This window comes from Micropterus salmoides, unplaced genomic scaffold (genome assembly GCF_014851395.1).
Source record: "Micropterus salmoides isolate LMB-PRFRI ecotype aquatic unplaced genomic scaffold, ASM1485139v1 Ms_hic_scaffold_15, whole genome shotgun sequence".
In the NCBI taxonomy this organism is placed as follows: domain Eukaryota; kingdom Metazoa; phylum Chordata; class Actinopteri; order Centrarchiformes; family Centrarchidae; genus Micropterus; species Micropterus salmoides.
The window spans coordinates 27,020,396-27,042,771 of NW_024040596.1; the positions used below are offsets into that span (position 1 = coordinate 27,020,396).

The 22,376-nt window shown below is 42.5% G+C and overlaps 1 protein-coding gene across 1 annotated transcript in view; it reads left to right on the top strand.

The window, feature by feature from the left end:
- The window catches only part of plcl1 (phospholipase C like 1), an 89,287-nt gene that overhangs the window by 61,694 nt on the left and 5,217 nt on the right, over window positions 1-22,376 (top strand). Inside the window, 10 exon segments of the mRNA XM_038721353.1 lie at window positions 2,755-2,829; window positions 2,925-3,212; window positions 3,331-3,618; window positions 4,878-5,269; window positions 6,566-7,679; window positions 8,029-8,205; window positions 14,957-15,274; window positions 15,276-15,317; window positions 19,234-19,437; window positions 22,024-22,099. Coding sequence (XP_038577281.1) covers window positions 2,755-2,829; window positions 2,925-3,212; window positions 3,331-3,618; window positions 4,878-5,269; window positions 6,566-7,679; window positions 8,029-8,205; window positions 14,957-15,274; window positions 15,276-15,317; window positions 19,234-19,437; window positions 22,024-22,099 — 2,974 coding nt within the window.

Genomic DNA, 22,376 nt, shown 5'->3' on the forward strand with positions numbered 1-22,376 from the left:
TAGTGCCAACATGACCTATTTCTTTTGGAGGAATTGATATCAGTGATGTCAGAGTAGTTCCATACCTTTCAACTCTCCTTTCCACAAGGACAAGTTAATTCTCTTGAATAGAACCTTTTTTTTCTCTTTCACCTCATAAACATATATATTCGTGGGAAACAGACATATACATTGCACAGTAAGTGTGAAATAAAATCATGTACATAATATAGTATAGTCTCCTGAAGCTCCAGACTGCCTCCTCAGCAAAGTCTCACCTACAACCAGACCCTGCTTCCCCCTTCAGTCTGACCTGTCAGAGCCTCAGGAAGCAGAGCCGAGGTCTGCAAGAACTCAAATCCACCCTGCGTGTTTACAGGACTTTGTGACATCATATAAAGCCTGAAATTTAGCTCCCTCATGATCAGTTAATCATTGTGTGTTTCAGCTGAAATACTGCACACTTTGGTTCCTGGGTAGTTTTGAAAGGAGGCTTAATAGTCACGTAATAAAGTCTCACGCAGGATCTGTGACAGTTATGGATGTTGTTTTTTGATTTAATTACAGTTCTGTCAACCACTGAACTGTATGTGTGTGCGTGGGTTGTCAGTGTGTAGGAAGTAAAGTTGTCAGATTTAAGCGCTGGACAGAGTGGACCTTGTTTATTCATAATCTGCTGACAATAGATAAGCTGTGAGCGACAGGAGGCTTTCACATAGATCTCCCAGGAGCCAACAGCCTGCCACAGCTTGTTAAACAATGAATCACTGTGCCCTATGACATAAAAATAATATTAACAATTGATTGAATGTTCAAGATAAAACCACAGATTTCTGGCATTGAAGCTGAGTGAGGCGCTGAAACAGGCCCGCCGTCTGGGAGTCTGTAAACCTGGTTTTCCAGCCCAAGCTCAGGTTGCCCTCGACGCCTTCATGTTCATTATTTATGATGATGTCAGGTTACTGCCATGTCTGCTTGTCAGCTCGTCACACACTCACAAGATCCAATCACACAAACACTAGGTGCTTTTCATGCAGCTGAATATCTTAAAAAAGTTTTTATGCTTGGCTGAGATGGAAAAGATGGGAAAATGAAAATGCAACAATGTGCATTACAAACAGTGAATAAATCATGACGTACATGAAGTATGCCACTTCCACTGAAGAGACAAAAACCTATAAGGTATGTGTGAAGCAATGCAGAGACTGAAACCTTTGAGGTGTGACTGGATCTCTTTTAACTATGTCATCTCCTTGCACCTTCTTCTTCTGCAATGAATTAATGGCGCCTGACTGGAGAATTGGTGCCACCAGCTGTTTATTTTGGTGCACTCTAACTTCTAAAATTTGCACAACAATTTGAAAGGACTAGAAACACGCATTAATTCGCATTTCCTTTTGCAGATGTAAATTAGGTTAAAATATGCACTACATTTGGATGGAAACCTGGCTACAGACACACATTATTCATTTTTACACAAGCTCAAACATTTTTGCAGCCAGTAGAAAAAAATGTTTAGAGAGTATTTGTACACAAAGCATATAGTACGACAGTGACTCACGGTGTAGGAAATACACATCGGTTTGCATACATGATGGGAGAAAATGTTTTTCTACTTCATTCAGACATGATGTCATAATGACATGTTTTCACTATGCTGCACAGTAAAGGGTTCTGGGTATTAAGACACAAAGCTGAACAAACACAGATGTTCAAAAATCTGGACACATTTTCATCACATATCAGCTCAATCTGTCTGTCTGTGATTGGTAGTCGAGATTTAGCACGAGGCAGCTTCTCTTTGTACTTCAGAGGATGTGGATGGTTATGAAACCTGCTCCCACAGGGTAGCGGGAGAAGAATAAAATAAAATAGAAAATATTTATATACAGTATATATACAGTTCAAAAACAAATATATGTAAGTGATTAACTCGTAATTTTCTGTTCTTAATTTCATAAGAACTGCTTGTAACCCTGATTGGATTGATGACATGTTTCAGGTGTCTGCTATAGAAAATATGCTGAGGTTTCTACTTCTGCAGAAAGTGTGAGTGGATTTCTGTGGATGGTTGTTGCTGCTACAGGTGTCTCTTTTTTATCTGTAGTGTTTTTTCAGATTTAACTATCTGAAGAGAAACATTTACTGTGAATACACCTAAATCAGCAAAGTATATCTATGCAAACCAAACACTGCTGGCTGATGGTGGTAGGAGGAGGGAAAAGGACTGTTCAAGAGGCCTCCTCTCTGTACTCAGCACCACGTATTATAACTGCTGACATTTCAGCTAGGACCATCGCAGCTCATCACGCATCAGTGAAGAGCTATTATTGGGGCATTTAGCAAAAATGACATGCTGTAGCACTAATGAAAGTTAACTTAACATTGACATTTGCTCACCACGCAGAGATGAAGCTGCCAATCAATCTGTCACTAGCTGGAGATGGAACTGAGGCAGAACGCAGGGATCTTAGCAGGGTTACAAAGTAGGTGTGTGTGTGTATATATGTGTTTGCGCACTCTAAGAAAGGTTCAGACAACAGTGCTGGTTTTCTATACAAAAAGCTTAAAATAAGGTGGTTGGATGGACGTATAACCTTTAAACTTTAACTCTGACACCAGAAACTCCTGTCATCAGTCACAGTGGTTTCTTGTTATACCATGAAGAGGAACTTGTCCTCTAAGCTTGATGAGAAAGATATAAAATAACACAACCTGTAGAAACACTTCTTCTCATTCTGACCTCTTGGCCATTTTGTCTTTGTCTTTTCCCAGGATCCCTCAGCGCAGAAGGTGGGCGGAGGCAGGAAGAAGACTGTGTCCTTCAGTAGCATGCCCTCTGAGAAGAAGGTAGATTAGCATCTTTAGTACATGATAAAAAAATGTTGTTGTACTTTTTGTAATTGAACATAGATCATAAAGTTGAAGTTGATTTTCTGTCCCAGGTGAGCAGTGCAGCAGACTGCTTGGCGTTCATGCAGGGTGGGTGTGAACTGAAGAAGATCCGGCCCAATTCCAGGGTTTACTGTCGTTTCTACACCCTGGACGCAGACCTTAGCTGCTTACGCTGGGAACCGTCTAAGAAGGATGGGGACCGGGCTCGGCTGGACGTCTCCAGCATGCGAGAGGTTCGCATTGGGAAGAGCACCGAGACATTCCTCCATAACGGCCCTCTCTTTGAACAGCTGGCTGAGGAGGCAGCCTTCTCTATCATACATGGGGATGACTACCAGGTACCAATGTTGAGACATGCTTCATCCTTAAAGATCTACAGAGAGATTTACATTCATACAACCTGTTAGAGTTCCCACCATCCACCTAGTAATCTTTATTATCTGTCCCACCCTGCAGTCCCTGGACTTGGTTGCATTGTCGGCAGATGTGGCCAACATATGGGTGACGGGCCTTCGCTATTTGTTGGCCCACCCCTCAATCATCGGGGGAGCTGGGGGAGGTGGAGGAGGAGGGCTGGGTGAAGGAGGGGGGCTGGCGGTAGAGGGCAGCCTGGGAGGCAAGATTAGGAGTGAGTGGCTGGCGGCGGAGTTTGCCCAGGTGGATGAAGATGGCTACGGCATCGTGTCAGAGGACGTGGCAGTCGCCACCATCTGTAAACTCTGCCCCGGTATCAAGGAAGCCAAGGTGAGTGGGAGATCTTCTGAAGAAGTGTGAAATAATTTCAAATACACCTTCACGCAGACATGAATGCTGCACGCAAGCAAAATGGCCAAATTATGGCCGAAGTGACTGGGTTGGCTGGTTGCATTTGGGTATCAAATAGGAAGCTGTCCACCACCAGTTGCAAAAACGCATTTTTACATGATGATTTTACCTGTTTTATAATATAAAACACCTAAAATCATTAAATTAACAAAAATTAAATTAACAATTGATCACATGACTACTTGTATGTGAATGAGGCCGCTCATGGTGATGAACCTGCATCACCAGACCCTGTAGTTGCTTCAAATCTGTGGTGAGTTTCAGCTTATTGTTTTGGTTTTTCAGCAGCTTTATTGTTTTGGTTCACTATCACCGCTTTCATAGTTTTGCCAGAAAACCCGCTGTACACATCCTGCAGAGCACCAAAGACATACAAAAGAGTCAATAGATTAATCCATAATGAAAATAATCTGGATGCAATCACTGCAGAGGAAGACTGTTCATACAAAGCTTTCCACACAGAAAATAGTAAAGTAACGAAACTAGCTAAATGTTATAGACACATAAAAATAAAACACAGCTTGCCAGCTGTCTTGCATCAACAAAGCTCAGATATTGATGAAGCACTCCACCATGTACTGTCATCTTTTTACTCAGGACTGTACGTCTCAATTCCCGTCAACTACAGCCACAGCAGGATGTTGTATCTCCTGATCAAATGGTTTGTTCCTGTATTCGGAGCAGTAGAATGTATTTCATCCTTGTTGGTTTGCTGCTTTAGTTAGTTTGGATTATCACCTGTGCTGCCTGAACATCAGACAGACACAAAGAGACAGAATTAGCCTGGAAACACATGGAGCATAGAAATCTGCATCCACCCAGATAGGTGAGCTGACCGCTGACTACCTGCAAGAACTCACACATTTAACAAGATGATATCGGAGTGGGAGGATATTGGCAGACCTTGGCTGAGCACAACAACATAAAAACGTAGAGAAGAGGAAGCAGACCCAAAAAAAAAAAAATGAAATGAAAGGATAAATGAAAGGAAGAGATAAGGAATTAGAGGTCAGTCAATTTAATGTCCTTTTTAAAACAAGATAACTAAAGTTTAATCAAATGTGTCAGCTTCACTAAATGAATAAGGCTTTACTAATTAACTCACTTCATCTTTCGCTTTAAAAACTGTCGATCCTGCCTGACTCTCCCCTCTTTCACCGAATTTCTCTTTCCTCCAGGTACGTCTGCGTTTTAAGGAGATCCAGCGCAGCAAGGAGAAGCTGACCTCCCACGTGACACTTGAGGAGTTCCAGGAGGCATTCTGTGAGCTTTGCACCCGGCCCGACGTCTACTTCTTATTGGTGCAACTGTCGAAGGACCGCGAGTGTCTGGACCCTCAGGACCTCCGTCTCTTCTTGGAGACTGAGCAGGGTTTGTCTCTGGCGACAACCGAGGGCTGCTGGGAGCTCCTGAGGCGCTTTGAGCCCTCGGCCCAGGGCAGGGAGCGGGGGCTTCTGGGTCTGGATGGATTCGCTCGTTACCTGCAGTCTCCGGAGTGCCAGGTGCTCGACCCCGAACACCTGGGAGTTTGTCAGGACATGAACATGCCTCTGTCCCACTACTACATCAGGTGCGTGTGGTATTTTAGTTCTGAAAATAAAACGTATTTTATTCCACATGTCAGTCACAACGCGGCAAGTAAATCTCACAGAACCATTCAAATGAATCTAGTAATTAACCGTTTGCTTAATCTCTCCTTCGAACAGCGATTGTCCAATCATCGCTTAGGAGCCTGAATGGATTTCGTAAGGAAGGGATTAAACAGACAAGTCTAGACTAATATAAAACCAGACAAACGCTTATTTTATTGTCTGCTAACGTTACATCTGTCACCTGGGGAGGATGCTTTCGTTTGGCCAGTGACCTGTTAGCTTTAGCTTTAGCCTCATTCATCTAGCATCGTTCCATGTATGTAGTGACCTCTCAAATTGGGAACATTAAAAAAGTCAGTCCAACACAGAGCTGTTAACCAACTCATGGATGGTTAATTAGCTAGCTTACTACAGCTGATATAATTACAACACTTCAGCCTACAAACTGAAGGTTCCTCGACCAAAAAGAGCCCACTTTTGTCTACTTATATGTAAAATAAAATGCCCATTGTTTCAAAAATAATTATACATTTAGACATTATACATCTTCCTGTGTTATCATCATGTGACAACACAGAAGAAATGACACTTTGCTACAATGTAAGTAGTGATCAAACATGATCAAATATTTACAAAAATTTGTGAGATACAGTATATGGCGGGCTAGATGGAAAACTTGACCGGTGTAGAACAACTGCGAGGCTTAGCAAAGAGTCAACTGGACAGTTCACCCCTAAATCAAATTGTGTTTGATTATCCATTGAATCACGTCAGTCGACCGTCCACTGACATTCATACCACTGCCACATAAATACAGTTTGTGTATGCACAGGCGACTGTCATTGAATGAATTCACTCAAAGGTTCCTTTTTTAAGAGTTGCTGTCCACTCATCCGCCAGATGGTTCTGCTTACTCACCGTGTCCTACGGTGCCACCACCAAAACAAACATCTGAGAAAAATATACACATTAAACTGTCGACATATTGCTCCAGTATTACATTGTATATAAGGATATTTAATGAAACTGTAAACTACCCCTGTACACTTTTAACGTTGAAAGATACAGTAAGACGGAGCTGCTTATGACAGTATGAAAATGTTCACTTCGGGTTGAAATGTGCCTTTTCATATTGTTATTTTACTGGTATTAGTCCATTTCTTCTTTAACATTTTGTAAGATCACTACATGTTATTTAAGTTTTTAAACATAATTTAGAAGCAGGACACTATTTGGAGTAATTCATGAATAATGTTGTTGATTTTTACCCTCAGCACCTCGTACCGCTCCTACCTACTGGATGACCAAGTCCACGGCAGAGCAGACCTAGGAGGTCTGATCAAGGCCCTGCAGTCTGGCTGTCGATGCGTGGAGCTGGGAGTGACTGATGGTCCAGAGGGGGAGCCTCTCCTTGGAGTGGACTATGGGCCAGATATCCCTCGTCACCATCACCACCACCATCACCACCACCATACGCTTGTCACTATCCGCTCTGCTCTGGAGGTGGTCAATAAGTATGCCTTCCTGACTTCTCAGTACCCACTCCTGTTGTACTTGTGCCAGCGCTGCTCTCCTGCCCAGCAGCGTACCATGGCTCAGCACATGAAGAAAGTGTTTGGCTCCCGTCTTTACACTCCAGAGGCCCTCCCTGTCAGCTTGGGAGGGCGAGCCACAACCTTACCCTCCCCTGAGCAGCTGAAGGGACGCATCCTGATAGTGGGGAAGAAGCTCCCTCAAGAGCAGCCGGGCTCTGATGGGGAGATATCTGAGGAGGATGAGGAGATAGGAGGAGGGGGGCCTCTGGCAGGACGGCGAATGACCATCCCTGGTGAGGAAGAACTGGGTGTGGTCTTGGTAGTGCCTCCGCCCTCTCAACCCAGGAAGCTGCGGCTCCACAAAGAGCTGTCAGACCTGGTGGCTATCGGTCGGACGGGCAGCCGCAGCTTCTACGCCCAGAGAGCCAGTCACAAACAGCAGCAGTCACCACCCAGCAGTCCCTCCTCTCCCAGCACGCCAATGCTTCCTGAGCCGCCTTATTGGACATTGTGCTCCCTGGGTGAGGGAGAGGCCGGGCGGCTGTCCACTGAGAGTCCAGAGGACCTTGTAGTGTTCACCAAGCGCACCCTAACCCGGGTACGACCCAGTTCAGTGCGTCTGGACTCCAGTAACCCCAACCCTCAAGGATACTGGAAAGGAGGGGTCCAGCTTGTGGCCTTGAACCAGCAGACTCCCGGCGCCATGCTGGACCTTCACAGAGGTCGCTTCTCACAGAACGGAGGGTGTGGTTATGTTCTCCGACCCGCTGTAATGAGGGATGAGGTGTCGTATTTCAGTGCCCACACGCAGGGCTGTGTGCCAGGAGTGCCGGCTCAAACTCTACGGATTAAGGTGTAGATGTTGTTTTCTAACATTCAGATTTGATTTATGCTAACACATTTGATTCTGAGTGAGTTTCGCTGCAGTATTTTAATTGTTTTTTACTCACTGAAGCGCTTTTTTTTGTACACCAGTCAATCCAGAAATTAAATATGGAGCATAATCTCAGATTAAATGTATGTTGAAGGGCCCTAAATATGGAATTCTGTGATTGTACTGCTTTGTTAATTGTGTACATTTTTGTTTCATTTCATATTTTCTGTGATTTTGTGAATGGAGCTGCTGTGATGCAAGAAACATTTCATACTTGATCTGACGTAATTCATTTAACATCAACTTCTTCATGTTCCACCGTCTCCAGGTTATCAGTGCCCATAACCTGCCCAAGCCTCAGGGATCAGGGGCTAAAGGTGAGGTCATTGACCCGTACGTGGTTCTGGAGCTGCATGGCGTACCGGCTGACTGTGCTGAACAGCGGACACGCACCGCTGCTCAGAACCAGGACGACCCGCTGTTTGATGAGACCTTTGAGTTTCAAGTAAGGCGTGAGTTTCTGTTCAATGGAACAGATGCTGCTCTTTTTGTTTGCTGCATTTTCTATGAGTTTATTTAGAGTTATTTAAGCTACTTATATCATGAAACAGGAATTAATACTGCAAAGAGGACGGTCTAGACCTGCTCTATGAAAAGTGCAATGAGGTAACTTCTGTTATGAATTGGCGGCATATAAATAAAAAGTTAACTGAATTTGTGTCCAGGTCCAGGTATTGTCAACTAATACATTTGCAATTTGCAGTTTTGGTGACCAGAAGATGATTGCAAGTGTGGCACCCCACGCTCCAATCTTGAGTAGGGTACGATGCAGCCTTGATGCATTGTTTTTAGGAGGAATTTATTATTGGGTTAGATGGTAAAGATGTGTCACATTAATTCCTCTAATCTCTTTTCAAAATAAGTTTTAAAAAATTAGAGTCACAAAACACAAACATACAGCTCCCCTAAATATTATTATACACTACATAACCTAAAATATAACCTAACTAAGTAAGTGTTTTGTGAGACACTGAAATCCTATTCATCATAATACTGTATTTATAAGGTTGCATTCACAAGACAGTTACATTTGGGTTGTTCACATGTGCAAAGTAATATCCATACAGGAAATTCTGAGAAAAGATACAGCCTGTTTAAGCCATTTACATAACTGCATGACAGCTCCTAGTAATAATCCTGTTTACGGGACCAAAAATATCATTTTAATTTTCTAGATAAATTTGTTAATTTTCTATTTTTCTTAAAGAAAGAGCTCAGGATGCATTCTGAGGTCCCAGTTCTGCAATGATTTCACTGAAAAAGTTGGTCCTCTTATTTTGCTTTTGCTTGGTGCCGTTTCAGAAGCATATTGTGGTCTGAGGTTATTGTTAAGAATCATCCATAAATTTAACCCTGCACAGACCTTTATTGCATAAATTACATTTTAATGTGCATTTAAAAGTGTGCTAGATTAATGATTTATGGGAAAGCCAAAGCGGAGATTGTCAACAACGTAAAAGAGGCTTATGTGATTTTGGAGAGGCCTACGTCTGTTATTCTGTCGGCTTTGCACCTGCATGAAAATGGAGCCCAGAGTACTTAATTGAAGGGGGGTCAAGACAATCAAGATTTAAATTAGGTGCTCCAATGAATACACTTATGTCTGCAGTGAATTTATTATAGGAGACGGGATTTTATGACGGCGATGTTGCTGATTGGGCTTTTATATCCCTCACTGACAGTCCTGTATTAGTGCGGCTGAGCCATAATGACAAGCTGTCACAACTGATATGGCATGTTCCCTGTGTGTGTGTATGTTCAGCTTCCTGACATAATGTACCTTCACAAAGAGTTGCATAATATCTGTAATTCAAAAGAGTATTTGACTGTAATTACATTGGCTCTTTGGCAGAGACAGACATAAAGTAAAATTTGAACGGACAATTTGGCTGTCTGACACAAATGCTTGCAAAATGCAACCGATGCTAACGTGCAAGACCTACTTCATTAATTTAGCTATTTGATGTTTTATACTATAGATCCATCTGAGAAGCTGCAGAGCTGCCGCTATACATTCAACTTACACTGTAAATTTCTGGCTAAACTGAGGCTTTTTGAAGGCCCTTTCTCTCTCTCTCTCTCTCTCTCTCTCTCTCTCTCTCTCTCTCTCTCTCTGCCTGTCATTCACCGGTCTTGTGTGAGTTTTCCGTGTTGCTGACAACTGCATGCACGTCGCGGTTCCTCGCGGGTCTTTTTCAAGTAGCCGGCTATTTAAAAATGCCAGGCAGAGTGCAATATCTACTTTTTGAGGGTCAAAGGGCACATCAGCGGTCCTGGTTTTTATCTATAAAAAATGTCTACCTAAGAAGGTATTACATGAATACGTTGCCACCAATCTAACCACAACATGTTTGACTGGCTAGTCTCAAAACTTTATAGGCATTTTTCTCACTTTCAGTGTTTGCGTAGTTACTGCACTTAGACTTTGTAGGGCAGTATACTCCTCTTAATTAAATTCATGTTGAGTGGCTTTCGAATTCAGATGTGTCACGTGCAGTATTTACTACCACACTGTCTGGTTGGTCCACAAATGCAAAAGCAGACTGAGACCCACGTCACCAAACTTATTGGATGTGAAATCACCCTTACCTGTTACAATGATAAGCCTTTTGCCTGCTGTTTTCTTGCCATCTTAAGTATTTATTAGTGATGAAAAGAAATAAAAGGGTTTCAAATGGGAGGACGGTAGAAAGCGGCCTGGACTAATTTCACAATCGGGACAAATTTCTGCCAGATCGGTTGTTTTGACATTCAGCTTGAGCGGGTTTGTCAGAAATGTTGGTCGTTGTCTTTAGTTTGAGCAGGTCCGTGGTCCATTTTCCTTAATGGCTGCTGTCAAAAGATAACTGTAGTGTGTTTTTTAAATATTAGTCATAGTTTTTACATGTTTATTTGTAGTCTGAGACCTTCAGCTCCATATTTTCTTTTTTTCTTCTCACTTTCCATTGATAGTAGAACTGCACAAAGTAAAGTTGCATTTGCGTTGCGTGGCTGTTTTGTTTTAATAAACTTTATTGGAATTGTCACTGGATAAAAAGCTGACCAGGGGTTCCCATGCTTATCAATGTGAGCACAAGAGGCACAGGGCTGGATTTACTAACATCCCAAATAAAGAGTACTAAATTGCGTGTGCATTCTAAAATTTTGCACGTGTAGGCTAATTGTATTAGGCTACCTGCCACCTGGATGATTACTAAGAATTAACTAAGAACAGGAGCAAACACAATGGAGGTGGCAGTATTTAAATAAGGGTTTTTCGTGTTTTAATGGTGTCCGCCATGGACAGTCCGGAAGGAAAGCAGCCAGTGCCACTTGGATATAGAATAATATTATCTAATATTTTTCTTTCATTAGGGCTGTGTCTCCTTCTCGCAACCATAACCACAGCCTATCTCTGCGCAATAGTGATGTGTGATACCACTTAATTCTTATACGATCCAATACCAAGTAATACCCAGGGTGGTCTTGCCGATAGCGAACCAATACTTTTACATATTTTATTTCTAGTTTAATGTGACCCAGCGGCTCACTTCAAAGAAGCTCCGTCACAGAGCCGTAGCACAAGCATGACTTTGACAGACGGAAGGAGAAGTAGTTCCTATCAACCGAATATAATTAGATCATCCTGGTGACAGTAAGATACTTATGATAAAACACACACTCAGTCCTAATTACTGAGTTTAGATATCGATCCTTTGAGTGTCGATCCTAGAGCAGGAAACGTTGGTATCAGAAATATTGATACTTTAGATCAGCTTACATGTTAATTTGCTGGTGATATCAGGTTTGCACATATTTTTACTCACGCAAACGTTTAGTAAATCTGTACAAGATTAATATACTGTGTCTGCCCAGCTTCAGCAAGGAGCAAGTCTCGCTGGCATTTGGAGGATTGTAACCAAATGAACCGGAGGGCAGTGTGCCATGTCATACACACACACACACACACACACACACACACACACACACACAGGAAACACACAGGCACAGTCGAGGCCATGCTGTTTGGTTAAGTGTGCGTATCAGCCTGTTGAAGCATGCTCTCATATGTCTTAATCATTTGTCTGCCAGGCTTTGACACAGCTCAGACACTGGGCAGCCATGTCAGCACACACTTCCTGAACACACACACCTAAACGCAGTGCAACGCGTTACTCCTATGCACACGTATTAAGTGTGTGTTTAACGGGTGTGACTGGTGCAATGTTTTGTGAAACAAAAATGTGATCATGAAACTGAACACTGGATAATTTATTGTTTTGGTTTACGTACAGTGCATGAAAGGGGAACTCGATTTTAAACATCAAAGTCTGTCTGCAGGTCTTGTGGAAAAAGTTGTATAAAGCATTTAGTGGCTCCTGAGGGAGTTTACCAGACCGCTGTAGCCCGCTGCTCATCTCTACTGCAGGCTAGAGGCTCAAGGCTACTAGCACAACACACCTGAATCTCCAACTGTCAGCAAGTTGGGTTGCATTGTGGGTAATGTATGTGCCAGGTCTTCACAAGAAAGAATTTCACTGTCACTGGTCTCAACTGCTGCTTGTTGATATGCTCATGTTATTTTCTTTTTTATACAGAAATATATAATGTGTTTTTTGAAATTATTTTTTATGGCCAGTTGAAGTTTTAGCAAAATGGTACTTGAGCCCAGTTCAGACATTCACTCTTTATCTTAATGGGCACAGTCTCATCTAGATGTTTTTTCCCCCTTCAGGCTTGTATTATGTAAATATAGATCCACTTTATTTTATTAATATAAGACTTCATAATTTAAATTTTGCATAAAATTATGTCAGAAAAGCTATTTGGTTGAGTTTGAAAATCCCCAATTTAATGCGTTTGAAGAAATAAATAAGAAATTATCTACAGCCATAATTTGTTTCTGTGAGCGTATGGAACTGTGAACACGGTATTGTCTATCATACTGAGCTGTGACATGAATGTAACATAACAACTCCAGATATAAGGACAATGTAAGAGTAGAGATTCAGTCTGAGATAGTGTCCTGTGCCTCATTGTCTTTTCAGAAGAACATTTGGTTTGAAACTGATTGAATTAACTGTCACAGAGCTTTTCTGCTCTGCCACGGGCTTGTTGCTGAAAAACCGAGAATGGGATTGGAGTCATCATTTGGCGGACACACACACACACACACACACACACACACACACACACACACACACACACACACACACACACACACACACAGTCTGTTGGAGCTGTCTTTCTGGCTTGTCCATGCATGAAACTTCAGCTTTTCTCTCAACCACTCAGCCCTCACTCACAGTTTATGGAAGTGGAGACACATTCACACACACACACACACACACACACACACACACACACACACACACACACACACACACACACACGGGGTATATTCTTTATAATAGTGCAGTCCAAGCCTAAGGGGGGCAGCCCAGTCCTCCTTCAGTCAGTGTGACATGTTCTCTGCTCCTTCATCCATCACCAGCTTGTCCCTCATACTAGAATAGAATTACCATTAACCTGCATGCATCTGTGTCTGTGTGATTTTTATTACCTTCTCATGAAATTACATTTCTACCTCAGTGTAAGTCCCTCTGGCTATGTTAGGACAGGCTATGTAGACACAGCCTGTTGCAGTGATTCATATTTTATAAGTTGATCATACATTTGTTAATGAAATAGAATTACTTACGAGAAGGACCTCAAAATTGTACTCAAGTGCAGTACTTTTTTCAGTCAATTTACTTTCCACCACTGGGATTAACACTAACCTTGTTAGTCCTCACTTACTGATTTGACATCTGCCCTCTGATACAAAACTGAAATATTTGTATAAAATGTGTTATCCTCAAATGAATACAAAGAAATAAACAAAACGTTAATGGTCAGCCGGTCAGCTGCTAATTAGTCAATAAGCCACTGATTCTGAAGGATTAATAAAGGCTTTTAGCCAATCACCTGATGCTCTGCCTGAACCAATGTAAAGCTGCGTTAGTTTTAGCTTTTCTGAGGCTGGACAGTCCCAGTTTGGGAGAAGGCTCAGGCGGCTCAGACCTCCGTAGGCTACATCTTTGTGGGACATGTCCCTCGAAGACAGCAGCCTCTGAATTGGGACACAGCTGCTGAGTTCTATGAATATAAATCTTGAACTGAATGAACAATAGTCCTGCTGTTTTTTGTTTCCGGTGCAATAAGTGCGCTTTACCACAGAGTGGAACAAAAAGAAATGTCTTTAATGCTGCGGTACAGAACATTTCTAACATCAGACTTTTAGATTAAACACACACAGTGGCTTGGGGCAAGTCAATTCTCATTCTCTGTAGGAAATTATTGATTGTTTTCTACTATAAACAGGACACAGATTACCATCTATGTTTGTTTGTGTGTGTGTGACTTTACCATGCTTTTTGAAGAGAAAAAAGACATTTGTTGATAATATTTTATTGGGAAATTAGTTTCTCTGTTCCCCTGCACAGAATGAATATGCACAGACACACACCTAGCATCATTTGTCCTCCCACTTACTCTGTGTGTATGTGTGTGTGTGTGTGTGTGCATGTGCATTTTCATGTTTGTGTGAATGTCTCTGCATGAACATGTCCTGGTTTTTATAGCATTATTAAACGAAGGGAAGGTAAAGTCCTCTGAAGGTGTTATCTGAAATGTAATAATTCAACCAGCCGTTTGCAGCAGCACCAGAATGCTCCTTTCATTGCAGCATGTAATTAACATTTATGCTGAGCCTGAATAGCTTCATGAGTGACACTCAATAACAGGAAATAGTGTCTGAACTTCTCACTTGAATATTGTGACTAATTGATCATCATTTGCTGCTGTAAACATTTAATGAAGTGCATCTTTTCTTCCTAATAAGAGCGGACATGACGATTTCAAATCAAGAGATGATTAATGTACAGATACATTTAAATGCTGTGTGGGTGTCTGCGCCTCCTCAGGTGACACAACATTAAACTTTCAAAAGCCTAGATAATCAAACAAATGAGCTTCCTTCTGGAAAATGCAATTTACTGGAGCTCAGGAGTTCTGAGAGGTAAATAACATTGATTTAACAAGGAATTAGTAATTCCTCTTCTTATAATTGGAAAGTCAAGGCTCTGCCTATGTATGGCCGTGGTTTTATTTTTGTACTGCTTCACAGCAGTATGAATGGATTTCACCTTCATCTTTCTTTCATTTCTTGTCTCTAGGTAAACATGCCAGAGCTGGCCTTGCTGCGTTTCGTGGTATTAGATGACGACTACATTGGGGACGATTTCATTGGCCAGTACAGTGTGGCCTTTGAGTGCCTTCAGCCTGGTTATCGCAATGTGCCCCTGCTGGGCATGGCGGGGGACCCCTTACCCCACACCAGCCTGTTTGTCCATGTGGCGATCACCAACCGGCGAGGAGGCGGGAAGGCCCAGCGACGAGGTCTGTCAGTGAGGAGGGTAGGGAGGCGTGGGCGGGAGTACGTCACACTAAGGCACACTGGCATCAAGGTGGTGGACGAGACTTTCAAGCCGGCTAGTGCACCTCAAAGAGGCAACGGACCTGCGGGAGGATGCTCAGGTGAGAGGGGATATGAATTGTGATTATCAAGCCATTGATAAAATATATATTCCTCCCAGCTGCAGGAAGGGAGACTTAATAGACTAACTTTTATAAAAGTTTATCCAAATCATAAAAATAACACTTAATCCCATTGTATCAAGCCATGCACATGGTGTAGATTTTATGTGCTAAGGCAAAGGCTTTAGTTTGACACTGTATTTCAAAATGTTTCAATTTACACTTCAAACATACAAAAGCACTTCTGGTTCTGAGTTCAGTCAGAGTCTGAGCACAGGCACACTTCCAAACACACGTCTGTTTATCTGAACAGAACAATAAATGGCATCGTTTTGCTACTTGAAGTACCGTAATTGCCTCCATAAAGTGAGCCATCAGAAGACCAGCATACACCTGTCCCTTTTAACCTCACGCGCCTCTTCAAATCACCTCCCTGGGGAGGTGTACTGGAATGTACTGGCTACACTGGGTAATCCACAGACCACCGTCTTAACATTCAGGATATTTTTTAAAAGAAAGGAAATTAAAAGTGTCCAGTAAGGATTTTGGATAATCCAGAGTAACCAGGACATTCTCCTGGAAAGAGAAGTTTAAAGAGTTTTTCAATCATTCATTGCTTTGAGCAGCACAAACACATTTCCATTTATCTTTATCGTGTTCATCTCAAAACCTGGGCACATACAATCAAAACTACCTGCACTGGATTCTCCTGGAGTTGAGTGAGAACACCAAACCAAACACTTTCTCTGGCACTTTGTGTTAAATTGGCTTATGTGGCAAACCCCAGCCAGGCAAGAAATGCTAACAGCTGAGTCACCAGATCAGGTGTTACTTAGCTTTTGTATTTTTAGGCTTTCTTGATGAAGATGTCTGGTTGTGAGGGTCAATTGGAGTAGCTCACATGATGGTGCTGAAATCAGACACCACCTGAGGTATCTTTGTAGGGCAAAGAAACCAGAGAGAAAGAGAGTGGAGGAGGAATGCCAGTGACAAAAGAAGAGTGGAGGAGGCGTATCTATAAATACCTGCAAAAATAGAACCTGGTCGCACAGCACCCACCAGCTTATCACTGAATACAAACAATCTAGAGGTGGGCGATGTGAATAGAATCCTCTTTCACTGTGTATCTGTTATTAGAGGTACATATTATGAGATATAAAGTATGTGGACACCCCCGCTCTTTCATGTTTCAACATGACAATTCCCCCGTGCACAAAGCTAGATCCATAAAGAAATGTGTTTGGTGTGGAAGAACTTTTAACTGGTTTGCACAGAATCCTGACCTCAACCCCATCCACCACCTTTAGGGTGAACTGTAATGCCGACGGTGAGCCAGACCAGCTCACCAATGCTCTCTGAATGGGAGCAAATCCCTCACAAAGCCATCCCAGAAGATCAGAGGCTCTTTATTGTATGAATAGTTTGACATTTTGGTGAAACAAGTGTACTGGCTACCATGAGAGTTAGATGAAGAGTCAGGACATGGTTAGCCTAGCTTTGCATAAAGACCGGAAGCAGGGGGAGGCAGATAGCCTGACTTTCTCCAAAGTTAAAATAGTTCCATACACAAATGGCAATATATTATGTGGTATTAGAGGGAGTTGTTTGCTGTAATAATTTCTTGTCGAACAACAGTTTATCCATCCACCTAGTACATCAGTGTAGTGTTTCCCTTGGTCGCCTGACAATCCCTCTGTGACGACAACTTTCTAGGAAGTCACTGTCTCATCTGGTGTTCACAAAGAAATAGTTACAGCACGTAACGCCTCATAAGACCACAAATTGTCAAAAGACATTTCTGTTTGTGTATGGATTAAACAAAGATGACAAAGCCTTAACACCATCCACCCACACACAGATGCAAGCAAAGACAAACCTGCTAGCAACAACGTCAGCAAAGACAGGCCTCCCCATCAACCTAAGACCAATTTAACGTGCATCTACAACACCAGCGATGACTCCATCTGACTGGAAAAAGCAGAGTTAGAAGACATTACCACCTTCACCAGCCTCGGAAGTGTTGTGAGCAAAGGTGTAGGAACAGATGCTGACATTAAAGCCCAAATTGGGAAGTCTAGAGCCGCTTTTGTTAGAGTAAGGCCCATCTGGATCTCAAAAGAAATATGCTAAAACACCAAACTCTGGATATTCAGCACCAACATTAAATCAGTGATGCTTTACGGTTCAGAAACATAGAGAGAAAACAAAATCCTCCTTCTAAAAAGTCCCCACCTTTTGTCAACAAAAGCCTAAGAACCATCTTGATGATACATTGGCCAAACACTATCATAAATAAAGATATGTGGGAGAAAAGAAATCAAGAGAAAGCATGCATCCAGATGAGGAAAAGGAAAAGGGCTGGATTGGACACACCCTAGGGAAGCCCAAAACCATTCCCACAAGAGAAGAGAAAACAAGGGAGACACAGAAACAGCTGCAGGAGGTCAATAGAGAGAGAAAGAAACGAAAGTACATGTGGATGAAGCTGGAGATGGCGGCCCAGGAACGGGGGGCGAGCAAGGCTAGCTATTTCCCACTGCTGAATTTATGTATAGCTAAGCTAATTGTCTCCTAGCTCAAGCTCTGTACCGAACGCACAGACACAAGAGTGGTGTTAATCTTCTCTTCAGACTTTTGGCAAGAATGCATTTGTTTTGGTTTTGTAGTTTTCAACATTCATAACAGGTGTATATGTTTAGGTGTCTGTATAGTTTTGGCCATGTAGTGCAGCTTTATGAATTAAATAACTTAAAGTTTATATTTGGTCCCCCGAAAAATCAAGATGTTCTATGACACTGATGGCACAAATCCTGTAATTCCTAAACTGCCATAAAGGACTCCTGCTCATTCATCTGCGTTTGCATTTCCCACAATAGTTGAATAGCCTCCTCAGTATAAACGGTAGAGCAAAATCCCTATCGTATCATGTATCACCCAACCCTGAACCAACCACTCTGTTAGACATCCTCCCACACAAACCCACACACACACACACACACACACACACACACACACACACACACACACACACACACACTCAGTCCTACACAGAAACACATTTGCTCATTCATAAACGGCTTTTAATCTGCCTGTTTCAATCTCCTCATTGTCCTTTCCCTCCGACTTAAACTCTCTCTGTCCCTGTCTTTCTGCCATGAGTCCAGCTGTGGGCTCATCTGCCATAGTCAGTTATTATTCATCATGCCTCTATTGCTGCGTGTCTGACACACACACACACACACACACACACACACACACACACACAGACACACTCACACTTCCACACAGGTGGGGCGTGATAACCGCTAGTCCAGTTGGGGCTCTGCCAGGTGGTAAAGTGCATTTAGTTAGGCAGCAGAAGTTTCCATTCTAGTGCTTATATGTGCAAAAAATATATCTTTTACCTTCATAATGAAGTGACCCAAAACGGCATTTCAGCAGATTGACACATGACTCCTATTTTGTTATCCATGTCAGATCTGCTAACCAACGCAGTGTTGCATCCTGACACACCTGGAGCAGTTTAAAAATAATCTAAATGCTATGATTTTTCCGGTCCACATTTATGCCATATTGACTTTTTTTTTGCCAAATGCGCTTAAGCTAAGGCTGATTTCACTAGATTAAAAGCAGCAATGACTGCCATATTGATTTAATTCACAAGAGAGACAGCAGATGACAGGCCAAAGGAGGGGTAGTGTGTGTGTGTGTTTGTGTGTGTGTGTGTGTGTGTGTGCGCACAGGGTGTCACCCTTTCTGACCTTTCCCAGCTTAGTTTTACAGCCGGAACTGTACATCTGATCTAATACTATTTTCTCTCTCCTCCTCTTCCTCCCCATCCCAAACTCTTTTCTCTCTCTCTCTCTCTCTCTCTCTCTCTCCCCCCCTGTGTATTTTGCCATCATACTGTTTCCAGAGCACCACCTCCAGTTTCAAAGAGCAGTGTGGGCTCCCCACGGTGGCCAAACTGAAGCAGTGCATCCAGAGCCTGGCCACCAGGCTGCAGAGCCCCGAGGGCATTATGGGGGCCACCATGGTGCTGAAGGAGGGTTACCCGTGTCTGGAGCCTCTGGTCAGCCTCTCAGAGCCGACACGCAAACTGCTTGCTGCCTACGACACGGTCAGTAAGACAAATGAGCATGGCGTGCATAGAGATGTGGACCCACTACACTGCCTGTTTGTTTGCATAGTAGATTTTACCCAAATGACCTTTCATTTAAATGGGTAACCACTAGTTTTGAATGCCACAATAAGGCTGACTGTTTTTCTTATTGTCAACAAAACCCTGTGAAAAGACCTGATATAACTTATTCCTTTTGTGCCACAGAGCTTCACTGTTAAACTATTAAAGTCATCAGTGAGCCACATTGTCGCACTGGGTGAAATATTCTTCATTGCAATGAGTCAATCCCATGTACAGCGCAAATAGTCACCATTGCACCAATATATATTAATCAGCGTCTGAAAATAGTCACCAACTAATTTACTCCTGTTTGAGAGATGTTGCTTAAAACTATGGTGTATAATACAGTACTAAAAGTATACAGCCACATTAGCAGCTCTGTTAAGTTGTACTCAGGAACAGTGGTTCTTTGAGCTAAATGCTAATGACCGCATGCCAACATGTCCTCAGTTACAGTTAACATGCTGATGTTTAGCAGGTATAATGTTCACCATCTTAGTTAAGCCAATTAAAATACTAACTAGTACCCAACTTAAAGGACCAGTGTGTAGGGTTTAGTGGCATCTAGCAGTGTAGTTGCAGATTGCAACCAACTGAATAAGACTCACGTCACCCTCCACTTCCAAGAGTGTAGGAGAACCTACGGTAGCCACGAAACTTGTGAAAAACACTAAACACTCTAGAGTCTGTGTTTGGTTTGTCAGTTCTGGGTTATTATAAAGGGCTCATTCTAAGGTCTGATCTTATTTTCAGGTGATTATACACTAATGAAAACATATTTATGAATATTTTATTCCCTTTCTGCTAAATCTTACACACTGCTCCTTTAAAGTACTGTGCCCATCTAGTTGGTGGTAAATTTGAGTCTAGACTGAAATTGTGGGCAAAACCAATCCATAAAATTAAATTCAATGGGTTTAAAATGGATTGTTGTGTCACACAGCGGCGGCTCTTTATCCTTTGTGTTAACTTTGAAAATAAAAAAGACTAAGAGTTTAAAGCCTTGCTAGTGTAATGGAAATATGTCCTTAAGTGAGTCTTACTAAACTATTCAATCCAGATGTCATGTAAGGGTTTTATTCTTTGCAAAGGGTCAGACAGACATACAGAGTCTGCAGAATGTAAGACAAAGAGTCAGTGAAGAACAGGTGACTTTATACTGTACGGGTATTACACCTATCTTAGGGAGGAAGGGAGTAGGGACCAACTGCCCTGAGATGAAGCCCTCTCATGGACAGTCAGATAAGAAAACTCTCTAATGAGCATCTTTCCAGTGGGTACTAACTGCAACCTAATAACATGATCAAACACCACATAGTTAAACATTGGTCTATAATAATGAAGCTTGCAAGGTGAAACAGTAAACACAGTAAAATATAAAATTTCCATCACACTAGCAAAGCAACTATGTGAGACTGTACTTTGAGCTAAACGGTAATGTCGGCATGCTGACAATGACAATGCTGACGTTGAGCAGACAATGTTTACCATATTAACCGTCTTAGCAAGTTAAAATGCTAACATTTGCGAATCAGCACTAAAAAGAACATTCATTCACCAGTCACTGCTATGCTTAGAGCCCCTGGCTTGTTTAAAATCTACATTTTGTGATACCCAACACCGAGTGTGCACACACATACCCACATGCAAACACACTGTCCTTAGGCATTAAAAATGCAGAAAGACGAGGTGACATGCATGAAACAGTCACCCACACTCCTCCTCAAGCACACACGCGCACACACTCACACACACACACACACCCCCTGACTACAAGCTGTGTGTCCTCCTACTCGATCTCCTCTTGCATCAGATCAGGACGGATCTCTCCCACCTGTTTTAGTGCTCAGCTATTACACCTACACACACCTCAGTACTTTTTGTTTTTAACCGTCACACCGTGTTTATGCACGTCAGTGGAGCTAATGATGTTTGAGTGTGAACCCAGCAAATGTGATCCCAGCAGGTCAGTGTCACGAAGCCACAGTTAGTGTGATCTCCAGTCGTACATCACACCTCTTCAGCCTTTCTGGGCGCATACAAGGCTTAGTCATCACACTCATCCTCCTCTCTCGATTATCTGCTGCCCTGGAGACTTCTGTCTTTTTCTTCCCTCCTTCCGTTTCTTTCCACCGATTCTTTATTTAACTTCATTCTATGTGTTGCTTTGCAACTCTGAGCATCCAAATTGTTAGCATTTAAGTTTCTTTGCAAATTCTGATACAATAACTTTGGTACCACGGAGGGCTCGCTCTGCATGGCGAGAGCCTCACCAACACCCTAGTTGCATTGACTCGTCTTTTCAAAGACGCCCCTTACATGCTTTGCGGCCCAGGGCAGAGCGCCCCAGGCTTCAGAGGCAGCTGCAACAACGTCTAACAGCGGGGTGAGAGGATGGTACACCACTGTCCTCCCCTCAAAAGTTATTCCCCACTGTTCGTCACCATAAGTCTTTGCCACTTGTTGATATAAGCACCATGGCATTGAACATAATGAGCCCAAAGTAAATCTTTACATTTGCAGATGATTGCCGCCCAGAAACAGCTGATTGAGAATGCAGATGCTGTTCAGGAGAGGATCGCCCAGGTGCAGAGAGAAGGTAAAGCGCACGGGCCAGTGAGAGATGAATGGTTTTGATGAGCGCTCAGGAATGAAACAACTACAGGACAGGATATGCCCTAAAAATGAAGTCTGACATGTACATCAAACAGCTGAACTTAGTGAGGGCGACTCCTCACAGAATGAGTCTGTCAGTAAACAACACAACAAGTGGAGATATTGTACCTTTTAGATTTGGACACTCCCAATTTCTCAGTATGGGTTTCTAATTAGAAAAGTCTAAAGGCGCTGTCATTTGTCATAAATCTGCTCTCGTA